The 23,376-nt window shown below is 43.8% G+C and overlaps 1 protein-coding gene across 1 annotated transcript in view; it reads right to left on the bottom strand.

Annotated features, from left to right (window-relative positions):
* NT5DC3 (5'-nucleotidase domain containing 3) overlaps positions 1-23,148 on the bottom strand; it is a 57,221-nt gene extending 34,073 nt beyond the window's left edge. Inside the window, exons 1-2 of the mRNA XM_034987712.1 lie at positions 22,956-23,148; positions 5,551-5,735 (exon numbers count right to left, since the gene is read on the bottom strand). Coding sequence (XP_034843603.1) covers positions 5,551-5,735; positions 22,956-23,148 — 378 coding nt within the window. The remainder of the gene's footprint in view (positions 1-5,550; positions 5,736-22,955) is intronic.
* Positions 23,149-23,376: the final 228 nt, after the last annotated feature.

Raw genomic sequence — 23,376 nt, 5'->3', positions numbered from 1 at the left:
ATACAGGCACGCACACATGCAGGCACAAACAAGCGCACACACACGCAGGCACGCGCATGCACGCGCACCCACACACGCAGGCACACACACACGCAGGCGCACACACACACAGGCACACACGCACATGCGCGGCACCCATCTCTGGGAACAGCCGTCACGGTAATCTCTCGACAAGGAAGCCAGGGCTGCTCCATCAGCCAGGAGGTTATGCTTCTCTCCAGTGGCCTACGGCTCGGTTTTCTGGACTCATCAGAGTGGAGAAACTTTCCACCAGTCTGAAAAACGTGACTCACTCAATGCGTCATGAAGATTACTCATGTCTCTAAAAGCAGAACAAAGAGTATGAAAAGAAAACAGACCTGCACTGGGGACTTTTATTAAAAATCTTCTCATTTAGGCCCAGTCTGGTTTCCTTCAGGACCTGGGTTTGTTCTCATTCCAAGCACAATCTGAGCAGGCTGGGGTATGGGGATGAAGGAAGAGCAAGGTGCTACAGAAATGTCCCTCACAGCTGCAAGCAGAGCTCACAGGAGAACACCGCGGAGGACCCAGGAGCCCCCAGGGTGCGGTCATTCCTACAGCTCTGTGGCTGGCCCGCATGCCCCCTTCCCGGCAAGTTACAGAGATCTCAAGACAGCTAGTAACCTCTACATCACAACACTGCCCGTGAGTTCCTGAGGTCCAGATGCCTAGAAATACAGGCTTTTCAGAGGTCTCAGTTTGATATTTTAAGTAGCCTAAATTATGAGTCTTATTAGAGGCAGGGCAGGAGGGCACAAAAACAAAATTCTCTGAAATCTTCACAAAACGTGAAGCGAGGACAAAGCAACCTGCATCCAAGGGGTGATTCCACACCAAGCACAACACTCTCACTTAACCGTGGACTTTGTGCCAGGGCCTGGGGACATGGCAGCAAGCAGAATGGGCAGTCTCTGCCCCTAAGAAGTTTACACTCTACCCTGGGGAGGCAGACCATAAACAAACACCCAGCACAAGGCCTCCCGGTGAGAAGTGCTACAGAGCAAATGCAGTGCGAGGGCTGAGAGATCTTGGGGTGGGGGGGCAGAAAAGATGAGGAGCCAGGCCTCAGACTGCCTGGGGCCGGGAAGGATGTTCCCAAGCCGAGGAAATGCAGGTGCCGAGGCCCGAGGCAGTAATGTCTGGCAATTCAAGGAGCAGCGAGAACACTGGTGTGGCTGCAACAGAGTGAGGGCGGCTGGGAGCACCAGAGGTGGCCTTCTCTGTCATTCCAAGCGTGCCAGGAGGGCTCAAGGGGGTTTTGGGTCCCGGCGCCACATGGTCGGAAGGTGATGGTGGCCTGGACCAGAGCGGTGGCAGTGCAGAAGAGGGGGACAGAGTTAGGACACATTGTGAATGAGTGAAAAGAGAGCTCACAGCTGCACAGTGACCTCCTCCCAAAGAGTAGAGCATGGAAAGGGGAAGAGTAACTTCACACCGCAGAGACCCTAGATACAGAGCTCAGCCACACGATCAAGGCCAACGTCATCAGCGGTAAGTCATGTAGACAATATGTACCCTTGACATGACGTGGTAAGAATAGCACCGGAACCCCCAGTCCAATCACAGGGAAAATATCAGACAAATCCCAAGAGAGGGCATCCTAAAAAATACCTGACTGGTACTCCTCACAAGTGTCACAGTCATTACCAACTAGGGAATTGTGAGAAACTGCCAAAGCGAGCCTAAGGAGACATAACAACTAAATGTAATGCAGTGTCCTGGACGGGACCCTGGACCAGGAAAAGAACATCAGGTAAAAACTAAAGGAATCTGAATCCAGTATGGACTTTAGTTAATAAAGATGGATCAATGTGGTTCTTTTGTTGTGATAAAGGGATCACAGTAATGTAAACTGGGAACAAGAGGGAAAACGAGGCATGGGATACAGGTACAGAAATTCTCTGTATTAACTTCGCAACTTGTCTATAAGCCTACAACTCTCCAAAAATTAATAAACTCTCCAGTTTATATTTAAAAGAAGAGAGAGCGAGAACCCATAGTGTTTGCTGACAGATCAGACATGGCATACAGGAGAATGGGAGGGGTCACGGCTGATGTTGGGCTCTGGATTTGGAAAAGGGGTGAATGTCCATGCCAGTGAATGATGAGGGCGTGGATCTAGGGGGTGAAACTGAGAACTCTTAACACTCCCTTTCTGTTCCTTGGTGGACCCATGAAAGGGAAATGCAGATACAATCATGACCCTATATTTTGTTCTATTTTTGTAAAAACTTGTTTTTCTAAAAAAAAAAAAAAAAGAAAGAAAGAAAGAAAAAAAGCGTAATTAAGAAGGGGCTAGAACTTTTACATTTGCTTTTTGGGAAGCTGCAAAATTGCAAACTTACTGTTCCATTACTGTGCATCTCAAAAGCAGATGTCTTCTCATCTCTACAAGTACATTTAGTCTTTGGCAGGAAAAATGGCACCAAATTAAATGCATCTTGGAAGAATTATTTTGTTTCATCAGAGCAAGAGAAAAATCTGCATAAGCATAATTGACTCTATTAATATGCCTGATATAATTAGTGTTATGACTGATCTCTTTTATCAAAGCAACAAACAGACATAATGGGACTGAAATTTCAGTGATCTTAAATCCAGAAGCTTTTCTAATGATAATGATTGCACCTTCTTGTCCCCACCTATGTCATCTCTCTTTTCCCCCAAATTTCATACATTTTTTTATCTTCGTAAATTTTTTACCTTCATGAATATTTTATTTTCCTGTGAACAAAAGGGTGGAAATGAAAGGTGTTATTAATCCCACAGGGATCAACAAGGCATAAAGGAGAGAACATTTATGCCCTGGAAACAGATTTAAGTTCAAATCCTGGTTCTGCCTCCTACTCATCTCACGGCTTTGAGCTACTGGCTCATTTCCATTAGCCTCAGTGTCCTCACCTGTAAAACAGAGGCTATTTGCAGGGTTATCACGCATCTGAGAAACAATGCTAGTCACAGCTAACATTTAGTAAGTGTTTTCTACCTGCCAGGCACTTTATATATATAAACTCATTTAATTATGACAATGCCATTGTGAGCAAAGTCCGGTTATTGTGCCCATTTCGCAGAGAAGAAAACTGAGGCTCAGAGAAATAAGGTGAGTTTCTCAAGATTCCCTGAGAAGTTGGTGTTGAAAGTCAGGATTTGAACACCAGCAGCCAGGCTCTGGAACCTGTGTTTCTAGCACTTAGCAGAAAATCAACAGATGGGGCTGTTAATAAAATGACCTTCATTTTATAAGTGATATCAAAGTCACAGCAAATGCCACAGATGACCGAGGACTAGAATGCCAGCACCACTGCAACACCCCTTCAGGTCCGTCTCCCGGTGGGGTGGTGGAGAGATGGTGCAGGCTGGCTGACAGGTCAGCAAGGGCAGGACCGCCTCGCTCTCATTCTGTTTTCACAGCCACAGTCAAGGGAGAAGTCTGTGGGTTAGACGGAAGAGAAGAGAGTCTCTTGAACAAATGGAGAAGTGCAGCTGGATGCCAGGTGGCTAGATGGATTTACATGTGGTAAAGTGGCCATAACTAAAGAAAGCTGGCTGCTGGCTTAGTGGCAGAAGGGAAGGTTATTTTTGGCAAATGCCATTTCTGCATTTTGAATGCGGAGAAACTGAGTTGCTTATTAAATCCACTGATAACCAAAAGCTGAGGGGAATCAGGAAATATATTGCATCAAATGGTGAGGACCCAAAACTAATGGAAACTTCTGTAGCATTAATAAAGGTATGGTACCCAGAACCAGGGAGGTGATGATCTCCCTCTATTCCACACTAGTCAGACCCCACCTGTAGTAACATCTGCAGTTGAGGGCCTCATATATGAGAGGGATAAACCAGAGCACACACATGAAGAAGGGTAACTAAATGATAAAAGACCAGAAAGGAGGCAAAATGAGAATGGCTGAAAAACTATGAATGATCAGCCTGGGAAAAGAGACATCTTGGACAGCATAAAGGCTGGACTGCCTGACACGTAGCCCAGTCGTATAAAACATTATTCTAGTGGATAAGTCAGGGATAAAACATTAGTTCTCCCAGACCCACCAGTCTGCCCACCCCCAGCACAACTTTGCAGACAAACTCCTTCCAGACTCTGCTGAACTATCACCTTCTTTGTTGTTTCCCCAATTCCCTCAGGCGGGGAAAGTTGTTCCAAGCAGCCTCCACACATCCCTCGCTTTTCATTCAGATGTGTGGACAGGCCTCCAGCAGGTGGCCACATAATTTATCTGCTCATCCTCATGCTCCCGGATTCTACGACAGGGCCTGGCATGGACGGGGGACTTAGGAGAGGCTGAAGGAATGTGTGAAGAAAGAAATGACAAGAGAAGAGATTGGTGGTGAAAGCTATAGGAGGGCAGAACAGTTCTACTCCCAATCAGGAGTGCTTCCTGCAGTAAATGCACTCTGTCTGAGACAGACAATCAAGCTGCACTTCTCAGGATGCTGCAGGGTTCTCAAAGGGCATTAGTCCAGGTGACCTCTGAGGATGCTTCTCATCCTGGCTCCTGAAACGTGAATTCAAACTTCTACGGGAAAGCATGTTGGGTTCTGCGTGTTTCTTTTTTCCTTCCTTACTATAAGCCCTCAACAATACTATGCATCAGAAGACATTCAAATGTTCTTTACATAAGAACAACTCAAGTCAGGGATGAAGGTGAAACACTTCCTATCATTTGAAGAATTTCTTCTAACCAGAACTCAACAGGCTGCCAAGTTCATCAGCTCTGGGAGAAACTGAGTCACTGCTCGGTGAGAAATGAGAGCACGAAGTCTGTGGCCCCATCTCCACTAACACATAACTTGAGAGTCTTTTGTCAGAGACATCTAAAGATTTAAAAAAAAAAACAATTATCTTCCAGGGACACCTGGGTGGCTCAGTCAGTTAAGCATCTGCCTTTGGCTCAGGTCATGATCTCGGGGTCCTGGGATCGAGCCCCAACAGTCTGCTTCCTCGTCTCCCTCTGCCACTCCCCCTGCTTATGCACACTCACTCTCTCTCTCTCAAATAAATAAATCTCTTTAAAAAAAAAAAAAACTATCTTCCAGTACAAAGTTCCAGGTATGTGAGAGAAACAAGTTCTGGAGCTCTATTATACAGCACAGCACGTGTAGCAAACAATACTATTACCAAAAATCTGCTAAGTGTTCTTACCACACACACACACACACACACAAATAACAATAATAATGAAGGGGGCAGGAGGAAACTTTGGGAGGTGACAGTTTATGACCCTGATGGTGGTGATGGTTTCATGGGTATCCACTCACCCCCAAACTCATGAAGTTATACCCATTAAGTATGTATAGCTTTTTGTATGTCAACCATACCTCAAAAAAAAAGTAGTTAAAAAAAAATCTTCCAGACAGAGTCATCTGGAATGGAACAAAATCTACCCGTTCACTTAACAACATTTTACTAAGTGACGTCTGTGTGCCAGGCACAAGGCCAGGTCCGCTCAACGCTGTTCTTCAATGTCTAAGGGAAGGAGGAGGGAGACCACAGTGTCCCTGTGCTCTTACCCGGTGTTCATTGATGAGAAGGTCCCGAGCAGCATTAAATATCAGCGTGTGGAGCTGCTTTGAATAAAACACCAAGGTATAATCATAGTCGAAGCCATAGATTTCAATGTCCGACAGGCTCATCTCATTGTTTGAGAAAATGGCATCTGGATTCAACAAGTTGTTCATAATTGAAGGAACCAAGTCTAGAAGTAAACAAAAAGATATATTTTACCCTGTGATAAATAAGGGTTAGTATGATTGCTAGGAGTCACCAAAGCGCAAGCATGATCAGCTTTGCCTTGACAACCCTACGCTGAGTGAGAGAAGCCAGCCACAAAGGCCTGCACGTGGTGTGAGGCCATTCGTCTGAAATGTCCAGAATAGACAAATCCATAGAGGCAGAAGGCAGATGAGTGGTTGCCAGGGGCTGGAGGGTGTGGGACAGAGAGACGGCTAAATGTGTACAGAATCTCCCCTTTGGGGTGATGACAACGTTCTCAGACTGATGATGAGTGCTGGCTGAACGGCTGTGGTGAACATACTGAAAGGCACCACATGGGAGACCTTAAGTGGGTGAATGGTACAGTATGTAAACAGTATCTCAATGAAACTCACTGAAAAAGAATCTCTGCTTCAATTATCACAAAATTATTTAAAAACAATACATGCTAGTTACAGATTTCAGAAATTGAGAAACATATAATTACATTTAAGTATCACACATCGCCTCATCCAGAAAAAAACCGTTCGCATCCTGGCTGCAATACTGTTTATGTATGCGTTTTACACAGCTGGACTCGCAGTGTATACACGGCTCGTGTCCTCTCCGCATTTAGCATTCTATCATGACTATTCTCCTATCCCCACAGACAGGGGCAGGAGTGAAGTCCGTCACCACTACATCATCCTTCCGTTTCCTCAGTGCGCTGCCCGACGTATCACAGCATTTTCGGGAAGGTATAAAAGAAGTCTGAAGACACCATCTTCGCAGTCTTTTTTTTTTTTTTACTTTCCCGTGGAAGACAGTGAAGAATTCATAATTTTTCATTTTCCACCCATAATGACAAAAAGAATAAAACTACAGAGGGAGACATTTCCCAGTTAGTTGAGGAACCAGAAGATGAATGCAAAGGACAGACAGAGGCCCCTGGAGCCTAACGAGGCTGGACGAACTGTGGGTCTCCAGCCACCACATCCTCGATGAAATCAGGATTAAAGACTGTACAGTATATTTCCAAAGACAAAAAGGAAACATGATATTCACAGTTAGTCCTCACGGCGGGAACCTCACCATGCAACGTTCTGTGACAAGAACACTGACCACTGTTATTTTACTAAAAGGCTATGTGACTGTATTCTTTCATCTTTTATGATGTTTGTGAATTTACTTGAAACAGCTCATAAGTGCAAAAGCTAAAAGCAGGTGACTTTTTGGGAGATAGGTACAAAATATGTCCATATCTGACTACTCTTTACATGACTGAGGCCAACCTCTGGGCTCCACTATTAGAGCTAATATTTATTAAGCACCTACCATGTGCTACATGCTATCGTAGAACTTTGTATTATCTCATTTAATCCTTACAGCAGTCTTATGATGCAAATACTGTATTATCCCAGTTTGCTATATGAGGACATCTGAGACCACAGAAATTACATAATTTGCTGAAGTACACACAACTACTAAATGGCAGAGCCGAGACTTAAACCTGGCAAATCTGGCTCCAGAATCTGTGCTCTTAAGTCTCTTCTCTGAGATTATGGGACTCAACAAGCATTTGAGAAGGGTGCATTTTACCCTCAGTAAAATGAAGCCGATCCTTCATCATTTCGGTGCTCACCAGAGAGCCTACACTGCTTCCCCCTTCCCTCTGCTCACTTCTTTCTGGCTAGGTATGGACCACGTTACCACTTCCATTCTAAGGGGCCATGTGAAATACTCAAGAGGTACTGCTTTCTCAGGGTGACAGCTCCAGTCAGGAGCTATGGCAGCCACAACGAGGGGTTCTGAGCATTTGAGAAGGCTCCTTGCAGCTTTAAGGCTTACATCCCTTTGAGAACCTAACGGAAGCTATAGAATCATCTCCCCAGAAAAATGCCCTTCCAGATTTTGCAGACAATTTCAAGGAGCTAGCCCCCTGAAGCCTATTCACGGTCACCAGGTAACTTGCTGTATTAGACTAACTTAAAACTAAACCTTTACATCCCCACACACATCCAGGCCAACAAAGGCAAATGTATGAATAAATGAATGACTTCATAAATGCATGCAGGTTCTCTCCCCTCCCCCCAAGACAACCTAGATAGGGCTGAGCCTGCTGAAAATCCAGTTAAGATGCACCAACGATTCCATTTCATTAGTTCTCTTTTGTCAACATCAATGAGATGATTACTTTGGCTTTCTTTTTCATTTGCAAATAAGACACTTCAGAGGACAAGACAGTAGCATTTTAAAAAACTTGAAGGCAGACAGTTCACCAGACTAGTCCTGGGGAAGGGAGAGGCTGGTAACTCCAAGCCATTTGGCATCTGCCACCACAGGTCTCCTGGCCTTACATAATCAATGGGCCCCTGCAGAGGATGCTATTTTCTGAATATGACCACACGGCATCCTCCTCCAGATGAAGTAAGGGAAGCAGGATTGCTTACAGAGTGACCAACAGCTCTGCTTTCACAAATGATCTTTTCATTGGACGTTCTAACAGCCTGTTGAAATTAGAAGTTTATGTTTAGGAATAGTGTTGGCAATAGTCTCCTCCCTTTCCACACCCTGAGAAGAGTATGTGAGATCCTCAAGGAACACTGCTATGATGGAAAATCGCTAACAGCACATCTCCAATGGCTGCCCGGGAATCTCCTGCTGGGTGAAGGCCCAAGGTGTATTAATCACATGACCATCACCACCGAAAAGCTGGGGTGTTTAATGTATCATCACTCAAAATAAACAGGAGGAAAGGGGAAGCTTAAAAGGGATTTCAATGCTCCATAAAACCACTTTTAAAAAGTGCTGAGAACAAACACGAATAATTACAAGGCAAAAGGAAAAAGAATGCCAAACACTCACAAAAAGACAGTCTGTCTGAACTGTAGACTCTAAAGTATAAATGGAAGAAGGGCCCTTGACTAATCAGTTACGTACTTCTTCCCCAAGCAGAAACAAGAGTACCAATTTAGAAAGTGAATTCCTTTTGTACCTAACAGATGATGACAGCAAGACTATACAGTTAGTACAGAGAAATGGAGAGACAACCCTGTTACTCTGGCCAAAACTGACGAGAGCCTGGTCCCAACACAGCCACCCTGGGCTAGAACATGGATGGCAACACGGAAGGCCCGAGGCCCCAGCAGACTCTGTGTGAATGCGAATTTGGTTATAGCTGTCTACAGTAAGCCACAGAGACTTCAGTGTTGCTGGTCACTGCAGCAAAACCTAGCCTAAGCTGACTAATACAGCTACTATTCCTCCAGTCTGCTGCACGGCTTTGGGAAATCACTGCTCCCCAACATCCAGACTGTATGGCCTCAGGGAGGTTCCATTCCTGACTCTGGAAGGAGAGCACATGACCCAGGCCTGGCCAACAAGAGCACCTGAATTCCCTCACCAACATTAATTCATTTGGAGAAGGCTGAGGACCCCCTCTGGCCAATCATCATCACACTTTCCCTGCGGCCAAAGTGAACCAACGAGTCCAGTCAGGAAAATGCCTGGATTTGTAAGGGAATTTCATGGAAGAGGCATTCTTTGCTTCCAACTTGGATCTAAAAGGATTTAAAACTGGAGATGTGAAGGGCCATCTCTAAGAACCTTTAAAAAGGCCAGTATAGAAGAGAGCAAGGTCAAGAGACAGAGAAGCCACCCAATGACATACTTGCATCAACTTATATTTGAAGCTAATACTACCTCTTGATTTTTCAATTCCACAAGCCAATAAAATTTCTTCCTAAAAAAATTTTCTTTGCTTAAGTTAGATCAGTTTGAGTTGATCCTAGTAACTAAAAGTTCATTTCAAGCACATTCAGCCACTCAAAATTCTTACCGCCTACAAATTTTAATTTTTTAACCTGGAATTAAAGGCATTCTCCATTTACACTTTAAACCATCTTTCCAATCTTAAATTCTCCTTCATATGCCCTACTTTCAGCAAGGTGGGTAATCTACTTACTACTCTCTGTTCTCCAGAATATGCTATAGTTGAGTACCATCACATGGAATATTCAGTCTCTCTTCGTCTAACTACATAAACACTGGTTAGCTATATTAAAAGAAGGTCAGGGAAGATTTCCCTTTATACTATACTGCAAAACAAACACCATGTGAATCAAAGAATTAAATTTTTTTAAAAATATTAAAAAGTTGGCAAAACTACATAGATTACTATTTATCTCATCATTCCAAATGTGAAAACAATAACAATAAATCACAAATGAAAAATATCAACGGATTTACAATATAAAAAATTTTTTAAAGAGATAGGGGTGGGGAGGGGCAGAGGGAGAAAGAGAGAATCTTAAGCAGGCTCCACACCCAGCACAGAGCCCCACACGGGGCTCAATCTCACAACCCGGAGATCATGACCTAAGCCAAAATCAGGAGTTGGAAGCTCAACTGACTAAGCCACCCAGGCGCCTCTACAATATAAAAATTGTAAACATCTGTGTATCAAAAATATCAAAAACAATAACCTGAGGGGAAAGGTTATATATTAGGCAGAAGTTTAAAGTAAAAAGCAAAGGACTAATATCCTAAATATTAAAAAAAAGAATCCAGGGGTGCCTGGGTGGCTCAGTGTTAAGCATCTGCCTTCAGCTTGGGTCATGATCTCAGGGTCTTGGGATCGAGCCCTGCATCGGGCTCCCTGCTCAGCGGGAAGCCTTCTTCTCCCTCTCCCACTCCCCCTGCTTGTGTTCCCTCTCTCGCTGTCTCTCTCTCTCTCTGTCAAATAAATAAATAAAATCTTAAAAAAATAAAATAAAGAATCCAAAATCCAATAAATATAAAGGATATATCTCATAAGAGAGCAAATTAAATGGCTAACAAATGTAAATGTTCAACCATTCTAATCATAAACAGAATTAAAACAATTAGTTCAGTCTCTTTGAAAGATGAATTACAAATAGTTTTACTGTATTTCATTCACTTTGTTTTCTATAAGAAGCATGTGTTACTTGGCTAAGAATTAAAAGATGCCATTTTTCTCCCATCAGATTACAGTAGTGTTTATGTTGCTTTCGTTATTTGTATGTATTCTTTGCCCGGTGGGGGGGGGGGCTTCCATTCTTTTTTTGTTTTTAATATGAGAACACAGAGTTGGTGCTGGTACTGACTGGACAACCTCACCCCTTGCTGTTTAGGAGAAATCAGTTCAAACTTCCTAGAAAGCAGGTTGGCAATAAGTACCAGGAGTCTTTTTAAAATATTCATACACTTTGACCTAGTAATTCTCTTTCCAGGAATCAATTTAAGGAAATGTTCAGAAATGTGGATAAAGATATATATACAAAGATTTCATTACAGTGATATTAATAAAGCAAAACCTGGGGGAAAACATGCTCCATTTGGAAAGCCAAGCATACATTTAAAATACCCGAACTCAAAAACGAAAACACATTAATGAGAATATGATCAAACAGAAAAGCTGAAATGCACCTGAAAATCCTTGAAGGTCAATTTCTGGGTAATACAAACCACAATCCCAGAGACATAAAGATGATATTTTTCTTTAATTAATTAGGATTTTTCTTTTTGGTATATGCCCTAGACTTCAAACTGTTCTCCCAGGAAAAAAAGAACATTCACATCTGAAGTCCCTGAGGAAGAAAAAGAAGGGGAGGAAAGAAAAAAGAGAAAGACACAACTTTTTCCCTAGAGGTTACAAAAAACAGAGGCAAAGCCTACATTTCCCCCCATATACCACCCTGAAGCTTTCTGTGAATCCTCCCAGGGCTTAACGGACCACACCCAGGAGTCCTAGTGGCTGAGAATGATGTGCATTTGCTACACACTGGACCCTAGATGAAGGTGCATGGACCTCACTTAATGTAGTTATTGTTTACAAAGAAGGAAGATGAACATGAAATTAACAGCTCAAGGTCAGATTTCTTGGTAATATATTTCTATGCTCCTAAATCAGGAAAAGTTAGAGCAGATTTAAAATACTTGTTTTTCTCTAATTTGACCCAATCTCAACTTCAGTTTATATTTTATCATATTCACACATTTAATGAATATTCATATTCAAAATATTTTATGAATTATTTCATACTTCTTTAACATAGCTTCAAAGTCTCTTTTAAAAGTTCACATGTTAAAACATGATTTCAAAATTTCTTTTAAAAGCATAGCTCAGTTGGTTAAACATCCGGCTCTTGATTTCAGCTCAGGTTATGATCTCATGGTTGTGAGACTGAGCCCCACAGCTAGCTCTGAGCTCAGTAGGCAGTCTGCTTGAGATTCTCTCTCCCTCTCCCTCTGCCCTTCCCCCCATTCATGTGTGCACTCTAAAATAAATAAATAAATCTTTTTTTTTTAAAGTGTATATAGGGTACCTGGGTGGCTCAGTCGTTAAGCGTCTGCCTTCGGCTCAGGTCATGATCCCAGGGTCCTGGGATCGAGCCCTGCATCGGGCTCTCTGCTCAGCAAGGAGCCTGCTTCTCCCTCTCCCTCTGCCTGCCCGTCTGCCGCTCTGCCTACTTGTGCTCTCTCTCTATCAAATAAATAAATAAAATCTTAAAAAAAAGTGTGGGGCACCTGGGTGGCTCAGTCGTTAAGCGTCTGCCTTCGGCTCAATGGTCCCAGGGTCCTGGGATCGAGCCCCGCATCGGGCTCCCTGCTCAGTGGGGAGTCTGCTTCTCCCTCTCCCACTCCCCCCACTTGTGTTCCTGCTCTGTGTCTCTCTGTCAAATAAATTTAAAAAAAAAAAAAATGTGTGTGTGTGTGTGTGTGTGTGTATATATATATACAGAGAGACAGTGAAAATATATGAACAGAGAGACACTGAAAATATATGAAAAAAAAGGTATAGGGATTTTTTGTGTCTAAGTTGAAGCCATACTTACATGTCCTCCACTGTCTCCACCACAAGTGAGCTCAAGTTTCTGTGCCCAAATTGTAAAGATTTAACTTCTCCATTGTAACTGCTAAGTACAATGATAAGGAAAAGACAATCACCTTAGATGATGTTCTCTTAGCAAACCACCGGTTACAACTTCCTTCTGTCAAGCAAGGCTTGGGCAAAGACAGTCAGTTCTTTTGACACCTGTCTGAAAATGTGAATTTGTCCTCACGCAATCAATGTGTTAGGGAACAATTTGACCATAATGCAAATTTCACGTTAATATTTAGAATGTTATGTTTAGTGCCAACAAACATGATATGATATGGTTGTGACCACTAGATATCCTTTCTACTAATAAGTAGTTAACGATAAGGGAAGTAAGAGTGGAGCAAACAGCGTAACTTGAGATAGATGATTCAAAGGAATGCTACTATTGGACCTTTGAGATTTGAATCCAACTATTTTTAGCCAGAAAATATTTTCTCCAGTATCCCCAGTTTACTTCTGCAGTAGCCCAACAGATGCAGAGACAAAACCAAGTGACCAAAGTATCCTTTTCACTATGAAGGTGAACATTATGGGCTTACCTGCCCAACACAACCCAACCCTTAGATAAGAAATGACCCTTCTCCACCTCTAAACACACAAATCCCTCGTTCTTCTGGGACCCTGCTCCACCCCCTCCGGCCGCAGTTGTGGTCCAGGCTAGAACACCAGATTTACCCTGGGCCACACTGTTCCCACTCCTGCGGTAGGGACCTGCCTCAAGCCAGGCTAACCCAGAGTCCTTCCCTTATTTCTTTGTCTTTACTGGATAGCTTTATTGAGGTACAGGGATGTATAAGAAATTACACATAAAGTATGCAGTTTGATGAGGTCTGGCATATGTATTCACCTATGAAGCCATCATCCCAGTAAAGATAGTAAGTGCATCTAACATCCCCAAACATTTCCTCACGCCCCTCTGAATTCCACCCACCCTCCCCCCTCCACCCCTGACCATCCCCAGGCAACCGGTGTTCTACTTTTGACCTGATTTGTTTGCATTTTCTAGAGTTTTCTATAAATGACATCACACGGCACATAGTATTTTGGTAAACTGGTTTTCCCCCTTACTCATTCCTCAGGAACTTTTTCAGTAAGCACTTCCTGCACACCTACGATGTGACAGGCACCACACAGAGAACCATGCAGGAACTGCAAGTGATTAAACAATAAAGGCACTAGCTCTGCAGTGAATGACATCAGGGGAGGCAAGAAAGGGCACGATGACAAGTGGAGAAGAAACAGCACAGCTGCCCTCTCCAGAGGAGGTGGCAATTCAAAAGTCACTGTTACTCTATCTATAAATCTAAAAAGCAGCTTTCATTTTTCCTTTACTTTAGACATTTTGCATCATCTCCAGGGAAAAGCAATCCATGACAAATACAATCACTCATCTGAATAATTAACAATGCGTGTGACATTTACACTACTCCTACCAAAAGTTAAAATCACATCATATTATTCTGTAAATAGTATCTGTAATTTTGACTGCTCTGTAGAAATCCATCCTGCTTCCTAAAGTTCCAAAAATAAAACCACATGTGACTCCATTTGAAATACAATTACATATAATCATGGTTTAATGACAAACTAATCTGAAGTCATTTAATAAAAAACAAACTTAGGGGCGCCTGGCTAGCTCAGTCATTAGGGCATGCGACTCTCTAGCTCAGGGTTATGAGTTCAAGCCCCACATTGAGTGTGGAGCCTACTTAAAAAAAAAAAAAAAACTGCTCAAAAGAAAAGCACATTTGTTTCATGGGAGAAACTTCCTGGAAAATTTAGCCATATCAAAAGATCTAAAATACTAGGCAAGCTGTCAAGAATTTTCATTAAAGTATGGAGGATGTAGAAAAGGAATAATTATCAATGCCTTCCATATACCACCCACTGGGTACTTCCTGTTATCTCGATTAACGGTCACAAGAACTCCCTAAGGTAAACACTGCTACCCTGTTTGCAGATGAGAAAAAGCCTGAAAAGTTAATAAGTCCAGGTGGCACAGTTATCAAACAATAAAATGTAGGTCGAATGCCTGGCAGAGTACTTGGTACACAGTAGGTGTTCCATAAATGTCAGTCCCCTCTCCTTTTCTCATCCATTCAACGAATATTTTTCCTAAATTGGCATAATCCCAGAAACCACACCCTCGGACTCTTTCATGGGATCTCTGAGGGTCAAACTATTTTTATAATGCTTAAACGTGACAGGCAGAATACTGTGGATTAGGACATCCACATCCCAATCTCTAGAACGTGTGACTGTTACCTTTACACGGCAGAGGGGAATTAAGGTTGCAGACTTTAAATAGCTGACTGTAAAACAGAGATTAAACTAGTTTATCCAGGGGGGCCCTACGCACAAGGGTTAAGTGTAGAAAAGGAAGGCAGAAGGTTCAGCGTCAGCATGATCTGATGTGAAAAAGGTTCCAACTTCATTTTTAAATTGCTGGCTTTAAAAATGAAAGGGGCCATGAACCAAAAAATGCAGGAAGCTTCTAGAAACTGGGAAAGGCAAGAAAACATTCTCCACTAGAGCTTCCAGAAATGAACACAGTCCTGCCAACACCCTGATGTTACCCCAGTGAGAACCATTCCAGACTTGTGACCTCCAAAACTGTAACTGATCTGTGTAGTTTTAAGTCATGACATTTGCAGTAATTTGTCAAAGGAGCAATAAGAATTTAACAGAGAGATTATTTGCCTCTTCCACTTTTATTCTCTCACCAATTTACAGTTGAGTTTTCCAGAGGTTACATGATGTCTAACAACTCAATGGTCTGAACGCAGAATCAGATCTGAGACTCCAGCCATCTCCTATTAACTGAGACATGGCAGAAATTTACAAAAACGTGAAACCATGACATTCTTCTAAAATTCTTCTATTTTGGAAAATAGCTTTCATAAAAAGTGTGTCATTTATGCCAGCAGGTAACAGATGTATTGTTATGGATACTCAAACAACATTCTGATACTGACAGTAATCATGTTTCTCAAGTAGGTTTTCCTGCTCAAAAGAGAACAAAAGGAAACATCCCAGATGAGCCCAATGTGATCACCAGAGTTACATCTGGAGAGTTACATCTCTAAATACAAATTAAAATTTTATTCAGGTTTATATGTCAGTATCTTACAAATACACTTAATATAAAACAGCTCCTCAAAACCCTAGTAAGCTGAAAAAGATGAGTTTCCCAAAGTTAAGGACCAACCCCCAGAAGTACAAAAATCTCCTACCCAGCTGATTAGTCAGCTAGCCTCTCTTTCTCACTTGACTAAAACATGCAGTATCTAACTTAAAAAATAAAAGAAAAAGAAAATACTACCTTTTTTCTCCTAAGCATTTGCTAATAATGTATGACAGGCACACAAAGAAGTTCTGGAGGAAAGTACTGGGTGGCTCAGTCAGTTAAGCATCTGCCTTCAGCTCAGGTCGTGATCTCGGGGTCCTGGGATTGAGCCCCGCATGGGGCTCCCTGCTCAGCAGGGAGTCTGCTTGTCCCTCTCCCTCTGCCCACCCCTCTCATGCTCGCTCTCTCTCTATCTCTCACTCCCTCTCTCTGTCAAATAAATAAATAAAATCTTTAAAAAAAAATTGGGGGAGAGGCTTTTTTTCCCCTCTTTTCTCCTTCATCTAAACTATATCTTGTCAATATAGGAAATGACAACGTCAGGACCTGACTGAAAGGGAACTTCACACAAATTAACCCAGCCTTGGATTCTAGGTGTTCCAACATAAGTCCCAGGCTCAGCAGGGCAGGGCTGGTGGCGCTCCTCGCTCTGAACCAGTCAGACTTCAAGCGGCTTCTGGTCATCAGTTCCAAACAGTTCACTTTCAAAGGGATATCAACAAGCCAGACTGAATGCAAAGGCGAGCTTCCAAAGTAATGAAGTCAAAGAGGAGGGGCAGTGATGATGCATGATCACCATTAAACAGCTATCATATGGGAGAGGAATTAGAATTACTCTCTGTGACTCAAGCCATCCAAAATAAAATTGGCAGCCTTGTGCTCATATGGCAAACTCAAGCAGATGCCAGATGTCCACTAATAAGAGCCATGGAAAAAGGGATTCCTTCCTCCCAGCAAAGACCTGGATTCTATAACTTCTAAGGGGTCCTCTGGTTCTCTCCCTATTTTAGGAATTTCTTTTCTACCTGAAAATGTGAAAATTATTATGTGGCATGTTTCTCCCTGAAATCAACATTTCCTCAACATCTCAGAAGATGGTGGAACACAGTCTGAGAAACACTGGTCTCATCTTAAAATTACCTCATTATTATTACGGCATTTCCTTAACCCACTGCAGTTTCTTAAGGGAAGGGTTTGCATTTTATGTTTATTCTATACAAATGAAGCTTCTATCACTGTCCTACACACAGTTCTTACTAAATACATAATTTTTGAATAAGAATTAAATGCTCTCAACCAAGAACTCTGAATAAATTCTTCAACACCCTGTAAAAGTTTCTAAGACTTCACACTAATCCCCAAAATTTTTTCCACAAGTTAATACACTTCACAGCCCCAGCTAAGCAGCCAAACGTTCTAAACAGACCAGGGTCTGAGATGATGTCTAAGCTGGGAGTGGGGGGTGAACTAGGCATCTGAATGCATGGCTGGAGCACCACCCCCTTGGACGAGCAGCAATGCTTCCATTCTGTACCTAACAGGGTAGGCTATCTGATGAGCACACACAGCAGGCCAAGGATTAAGTTCAAAGATGTGCACGAGGTGCAGCATAATGAGCAGTAACAGACCATACACAACTATATCCATCCCTTTAAATTATAATCGCACAATGATTTCTTAGAATTCCCCATTTTAGGACAAGGTTTCTTGAACTCGGCATTACTAACATTCGGGGCTGGATTATTCTTTGTTGTGAGGAGGCTATTCTGTGCATTACAGATTGACTAGCAGCATCCCTGACCTCCACACATTAGAGGTCAGCAGCACACGTGGCCCCCAGGTATGACGATCAAACAGGTCTCCAGACATTGCCAAACGCCCCCCCTCCCCCTGACTCCAGTTGAGAACCATGGGTTCTACAGGAAATTTTTGCTAGAGGTTATAAACCAATATTTCTTTTCCTAAATATATGAAGACCCTTCCCTTTGAGCTGAGTTGGACACAGGATGCATAAATATCATACTTCCAAAAATCTAAAAAAAAAAAAAAAAAAAAGGAAGACATTCCAAGTGAGGGACATTTGACAAAGTACATGACCATTTCTCCTCAAAACTGTCAAGGTAATCAAAAACAGGGACACTCAGAGAAACTGTCACAGCCAAGAGGAGCCCAAAGAGACATGAGGGCTAAATGTAGTATGCTATTCGGGGTGGGATCCTGGAGCAGAAAAGGATATTAGGTTAAAAACTAGAGAAACTTGAATTAAATATGGATTTTAGTTAACAGTGATACATATGGACAATGTATTGATATTGGTTCACTAATTGTGACAAATGTGCCATAGTCATATGAGAGGTTAATTACAGGGGAAACTGGCATAGGGCTTAGAGAAATCTAAATCTAAATCTAAAATTGACCTAAAAATAAAGTTTATTAAAAAAAAAAAACACTTTAAAAAAAATGGAGTTGGGGGCGCCTGGGTGGCTCAGTCGTTAAGCGTCTACCTTTGGCTCAGGTCATGATCCCAGGATCCTGGGATCGAGCCCCACATCGGGCTCCCTGCTCGGCGGGAAGCCTGCTTCTCCCTCTCCCACTCCCCCGGCTTGTGTTCCCTCTCTCACTGTGTCTCTCTCTGTCAAATAAATAAATAAAAATAAATAAATAAATAAAATAAATGGAGTTGGGGCACCTGGGTGGCTCATGCATTAAGCGTCCATCTTGATTTCAGCTCAGGTCATGATGTCAGGGTCATGAGATCAAGCCTCGCGTCAGTCTCCATGCTGGGCCTGCTTGGGATTCTCTCTCTCCCTCTGCCCCCCCGCCCCCACCACCCCACTCATGTATGCTCTCTCTCACTCTTAAAAAAAAAAAAAAAAAAAAAATTAAAAAAAAAAAAAAAAAAAGAGGGAAAAAAAAAAGTGCAGAAGAGAAAGAGTAAAACAAGGAGTAAAAATCATCTTCCCTGAGCAGGCTTCATCCTGGGAGACCCTTCAAAGGGAAGACACCTGAGCAGACTGTTTGGATTAGGCAAGAGATCCAAGGACCAGAAAGCAATAACCAGAAAATGAGAAAAAACAATTCTTTTTCTCCTCTTGTAAGTTGAAAAAAAAAATAAAACTACATGTTTTTGTCTGGTTAACAATATTTTTTCTGACCTCTCATTCCTACAGACACCGCTCAAGCATCAGCCCCAGCAAGTGTTTCTCTCCACCCCCTGCATACCTGAGCAGCTATATGCTCTGGTGCCAAAGCCCCTGGGGTCTGTTGTTTATTTCCGCCAAGCTAGCTGTCACTTACCTGTTACCAGTCTCCCCATCCATGCAACAGCGATCCCACACTTGGTGCAGACAGGGACTCACCCACTGTGGGCTCCTCACTCTCAGACCTGCCTGTCTGTGAATCAACAGCATTTAAGTCCACAGCTAGGTGCTTAATAAATTCTTGGTGAATGAACTCATGCAAGCGGGGCATGTATATACTCTTATAGTCTTCCGCTAAGAGCCGATAGGGATGGTGCAGCCCCGGACAGGGTAAAAAAGGAAAAGTCAAATGAAAGTCCCTGTGTTCTCAGGGGCGAGACAAGGACCTCGTGGGTATGTGCTGGGGGCATGAAGATGAGGATGGGGCACACCGAATACCTGATTCACAAACCCGTAACACTTGAAAAGGCTTACACAATATTTAGTCCAGTCGCCTCTTTCTACAGAGAGACACTGAAGCTAGAGAGATCAGGCTTGGTCAAGGCCATGCACCTAGTTTAGCACTCCTCTAAGCTGAAGAGGACCTAAACCATAGAGCTAACTAAGCCACCTCCACCCCTCACTAAGCATTTGTCTAAAACTGGAAGTTATTTAGTAATTAATAATAATAGCTACTAACTACTGTGCATCTGCTGGGTGCCAAACCCATTCTGAAAATCCCCACATTATCCCCACGTTACTACTGAGGAAGGGGACTGAGGTCAGAGAGGAAAGTAACCTGCACCTAAGATCACAGAGGTAATTAAGTCTGAAAAATCTCCTCTGAGCTGTCATACTCCAAAATTTCACTGTGATTATCACACTCCAAAACCCAAACTCTAGCCCGATGCTCATCCTTCTCACCCAACACCTCAACTGTCTCACTCACCTTGTACACACCTTGCATGGATGGACTCATTCATTCCTCACCAAGACCTACAATGTGGTACTACCAGCATCCCATTTTACAGATGATGAAACTGAAGCTTCACAAAGAATGGCGACAATGCTGCCTGTAGTTTCTTATAAAACTAAACATACAGGGGCGCCTGGGTGGCTCAGTTGGTTAAGCGACTGCCTTCAGCTCAGGTCATGATCCTGGAGTCCCGGGATCAAGCTCCCTGCTCAGCAGGGAGTCTGCTTCTCCCTCTGACCCTCCCCCCTCTCATGCTCTCTCTCTCATTCTCTCTCTCTCAAATGAATAAATAGAATCTTAAAAAAAAAAAAAAAAAAACTAGGGCGCCTGGGTGGCTCAGTTGGTTAAGCGACTGCCTTCAGCTCAGATCATGATCCTGGAGTCCCAGGATCGAGTCCCGCATCGGGCTCCCTGCTCAGCGGGGAGTCTGCTTCTCCCTCTGACCCTCCTCCCTCTCATGCTCTCTCTCTCATTCTCTCTCAAATAAATAAAAAATCTTAAAAAAAACAAACAAACAAACAAACTAAACGTACAATTACCATTCAACCAAACAATGGCATTTAGAGAAATGAAAACATGTTCACACAAAAACCAATACACAAATGTTTACAGCAGATTTGTAATAGTCAAAAACTGGGAGCAACCCAGATATCCTTCAGTGAGTGAAGTATAGTTAAGTGGTTCACCATAGTTTAAAAAAAAAAAAAGAATGGTTAAACTGTGGTACACATGCACCCCATGAAGCACTACTCAGCAATAAAAAAACGCACTATGGATACAAAACACACAACCACCTGGACAACTCTCCAGAGAATTATCCTCAGTTTAAAAAGCCAATTGCAGGGCACCTGGGTGGCTCAGTTGGTTAAGCGACTGCCTTCGGCTCAGGTCATGATCCCAGAGTCCCAGGATCCAGTCCCACATCGTCTGGCATCGGGCTCCTTGCTCAGCAGGGAGTCTACTTCTCCCTCTGACCCTCTCCCCTCTCATGCTCTCTCTCACTCTCTCTCAAATAAATAAAATCTTAAATAAATAAATAGATAAAATAAAAAATAAAAAGCCAATTCCAAAAGGTCACATACTCCATGATTCCTTCTACAGAACACTTTTGAAATAGAGAACAGATAATGCCCCAGAGATTAGAGAAAGCAGCGGGAGGGAAGTGGGTATGGCTATAAAGATAATAGGAGAGATCCTTGTAAAGAACTGTTCTGTATCTTGACTGCAGAGCTGGATTCTTGAACCTACATGTGACAAAAAACTAAATAGGCAAACACAAGTAAAGTAGAAGTAGAGTACCCTGAATAAGATCTGTGAAATGTATCAGTATCAATATACTGCTTGAGATACTGTATCATTGTTTGGCAAAATGTTACCACTGGGAGAAACTGGGTAAAAGGTATCCCAGATCGCCCTGTATTAATTTTTACAACTGCATGTTAATATACAATTATCTCAATTAAAAATTTCAATTAAAAAAAGTCTTGCAGGGTGCCTGGGTGGCTCAGTCAGTTGAGCATCTGCCTTCAACTCGGGTCATGATCCCAGGATCCTGGGATCGAGCCCAGCACCTGGCTCCTCTTCAGTGGGGAGCCTGCTTTTCCCTCTGCCTCTGCCCCTACTCCACTCCATGCGCGCGCGCGCACACCCTCTCTCTCAAATAAATAAAATCTTTCTAAAAAAAAATTTTTTTAAGCCTTTCAAGTCTCAGAGCTGAGCTAGATGATCTATATTTCTTTCATCTAAGATCTGCAATTTCCAGCGTCTGAAAAGCCAGTCTTCTTTCCACCGTACCACACAACCACTTCAAAAAACGGTGCAAAATTTAACTCTGAGCAAAGGAAAACTAAAAAGCCCTATTTCACAGAAGTCTGCATTGCTAGCCTCTTTGAGTTCCCTCAGAAAATTATCCCAGTTGGTGAAAAGAAGCCCCTTGCTTTCTTTCATTAAACTGCCAGAAGACTGAAAATGTGATCCTGCCAAAAAAAAAAAAAAAAATGTGAGCCTACCAAACGTTCTCTCCCACCAAATACTCTCCTTATCTCCACTTGCTACCTCCACCCCACCTCACTCCCAAAGTACAAATATTTCAATTCTAAGTCTTCCTTGAAAGAAGCAGCACCAATGACTTATCACGGGCCCTTTACACCAGCTCCCAAATGGTCAGCTGCTACGGGAAGGTAGGGCAGCACAGGAAATAGGACAGAGGGTCAGGGGCTGAGACAGACCCCAGGTCAAGGTGTGACCTTGGCCAGGTTCCTTAAACTTGAGTCTCGCTTTTCCCATCTATAGGATGCGAATGTGGCACATTCCCTCGTAGGTATGAGAAGCGTTCAAGGAGACAATCGATGTGCCTGGCCCTAGTATTTACTCGGCCCTCTTTCCGCCTCTGCCCATTTCTCTTACTAACAACAGAACCAAGTTGATTTTATGTTCACCTGGCAACTAAGGAGTTACTCCCTGGAATCACCTCCTCACTTAGGTTAGTAGATAACCCAGAACACTCTCAAACTGGGACCTCTCCTATTTCAAACATAGCAAAAAAAAAAAAAAAAAAACCCACAAAAACAAAACAAAAAAAGGAAAATCAACTCCAGCCACTGCCACCTGCCTAGCAGCTCAGCTCCAGAGGAACTCGCCGCCTGCCGGACTCCGGCTGTTACTATTATTACTGTTGGTTACTCACAATACCTAACGGTGCATGGGGGCGACTGTCTCCCAAGCAATGCCCGCGGAGACCAAAGCGCTTCCGATGCAAATTTCTGTTAAAAGTCTCAAGAATTTATAAAACTGCTTTCCCGATAGGAGAAAGGCAAGAGTTGTAAAGTTTCTGGAAGCACATTTTTCCGCGTTTCCCGGAATCGCACTGCAGAGGAGATGTCGCCGCAGCTGGGACTGAGGGCGACCGAGGGTCACGATTAGAGTGCCCTGGCGGTCGGCAGCGGGACCGGCTCGGATCGGAGGGTGCCCGCTCGCCCGCTGACCGCTTGGGACCGGCCCCCGGGTACTGGAGGTTCCGGGGGCGCCACCGCACTCACCCTCCGTGCTCCTCTTCGCCTCCCGGTAGCGCTCCCACAGGTAGCCTTTCATGTCCGGGGCCGTCCCAGGCGCTGTGCACAAGGGCCGTGAGGGGCCCGCGCGCAGTCGCCCCCGGGCCGCACTCCCGCAGCCGCCCAGCAGGGCCGCCGCCGCCCTCGCCCCGGCCCCACGGGCCGCCGCCGCCGCGGCCATGCTTGCCGCCGCCCTGCTGCGAGCGGCACCCGGCGCAGGACACCGGGGCCCTGCCCGCGCTCAGCCGGCGGCCGGGCGGCTCCCTGCGTCGGAGCACGTGGCGGCGGCGCGGCCCGCCCCCTCTGGCCGCCGCGGGGTCTAGCCCTGCCCGGTGGGGGCGGGGCCTGAGGCGGGGCCCAGTTCTGCCGGGCAGGGGGCGGGGCTCTGCCGGGCAGGGGGCGGGGCTCT

This window comes from Mirounga leonina, unplaced genomic scaffold, assembly GCF_011800145.1.
Source record: "Mirounga leonina isolate KUSES-001 unplaced genomic scaffold, KU_Mleo_1.0 Mir_418, whole genome shotgun sequence".
NCBI classification, from domain to species: Eukaryota; Metazoa; Chordata; class Mammalia; order Carnivora; family Phocidae; genus Mirounga; species Mirounga leonina.
The sequence above is the reverse complement of the archived record's forward strand: the minus strand, read 5'-3'. Positions and strand labels throughout refer to the sequence as shown.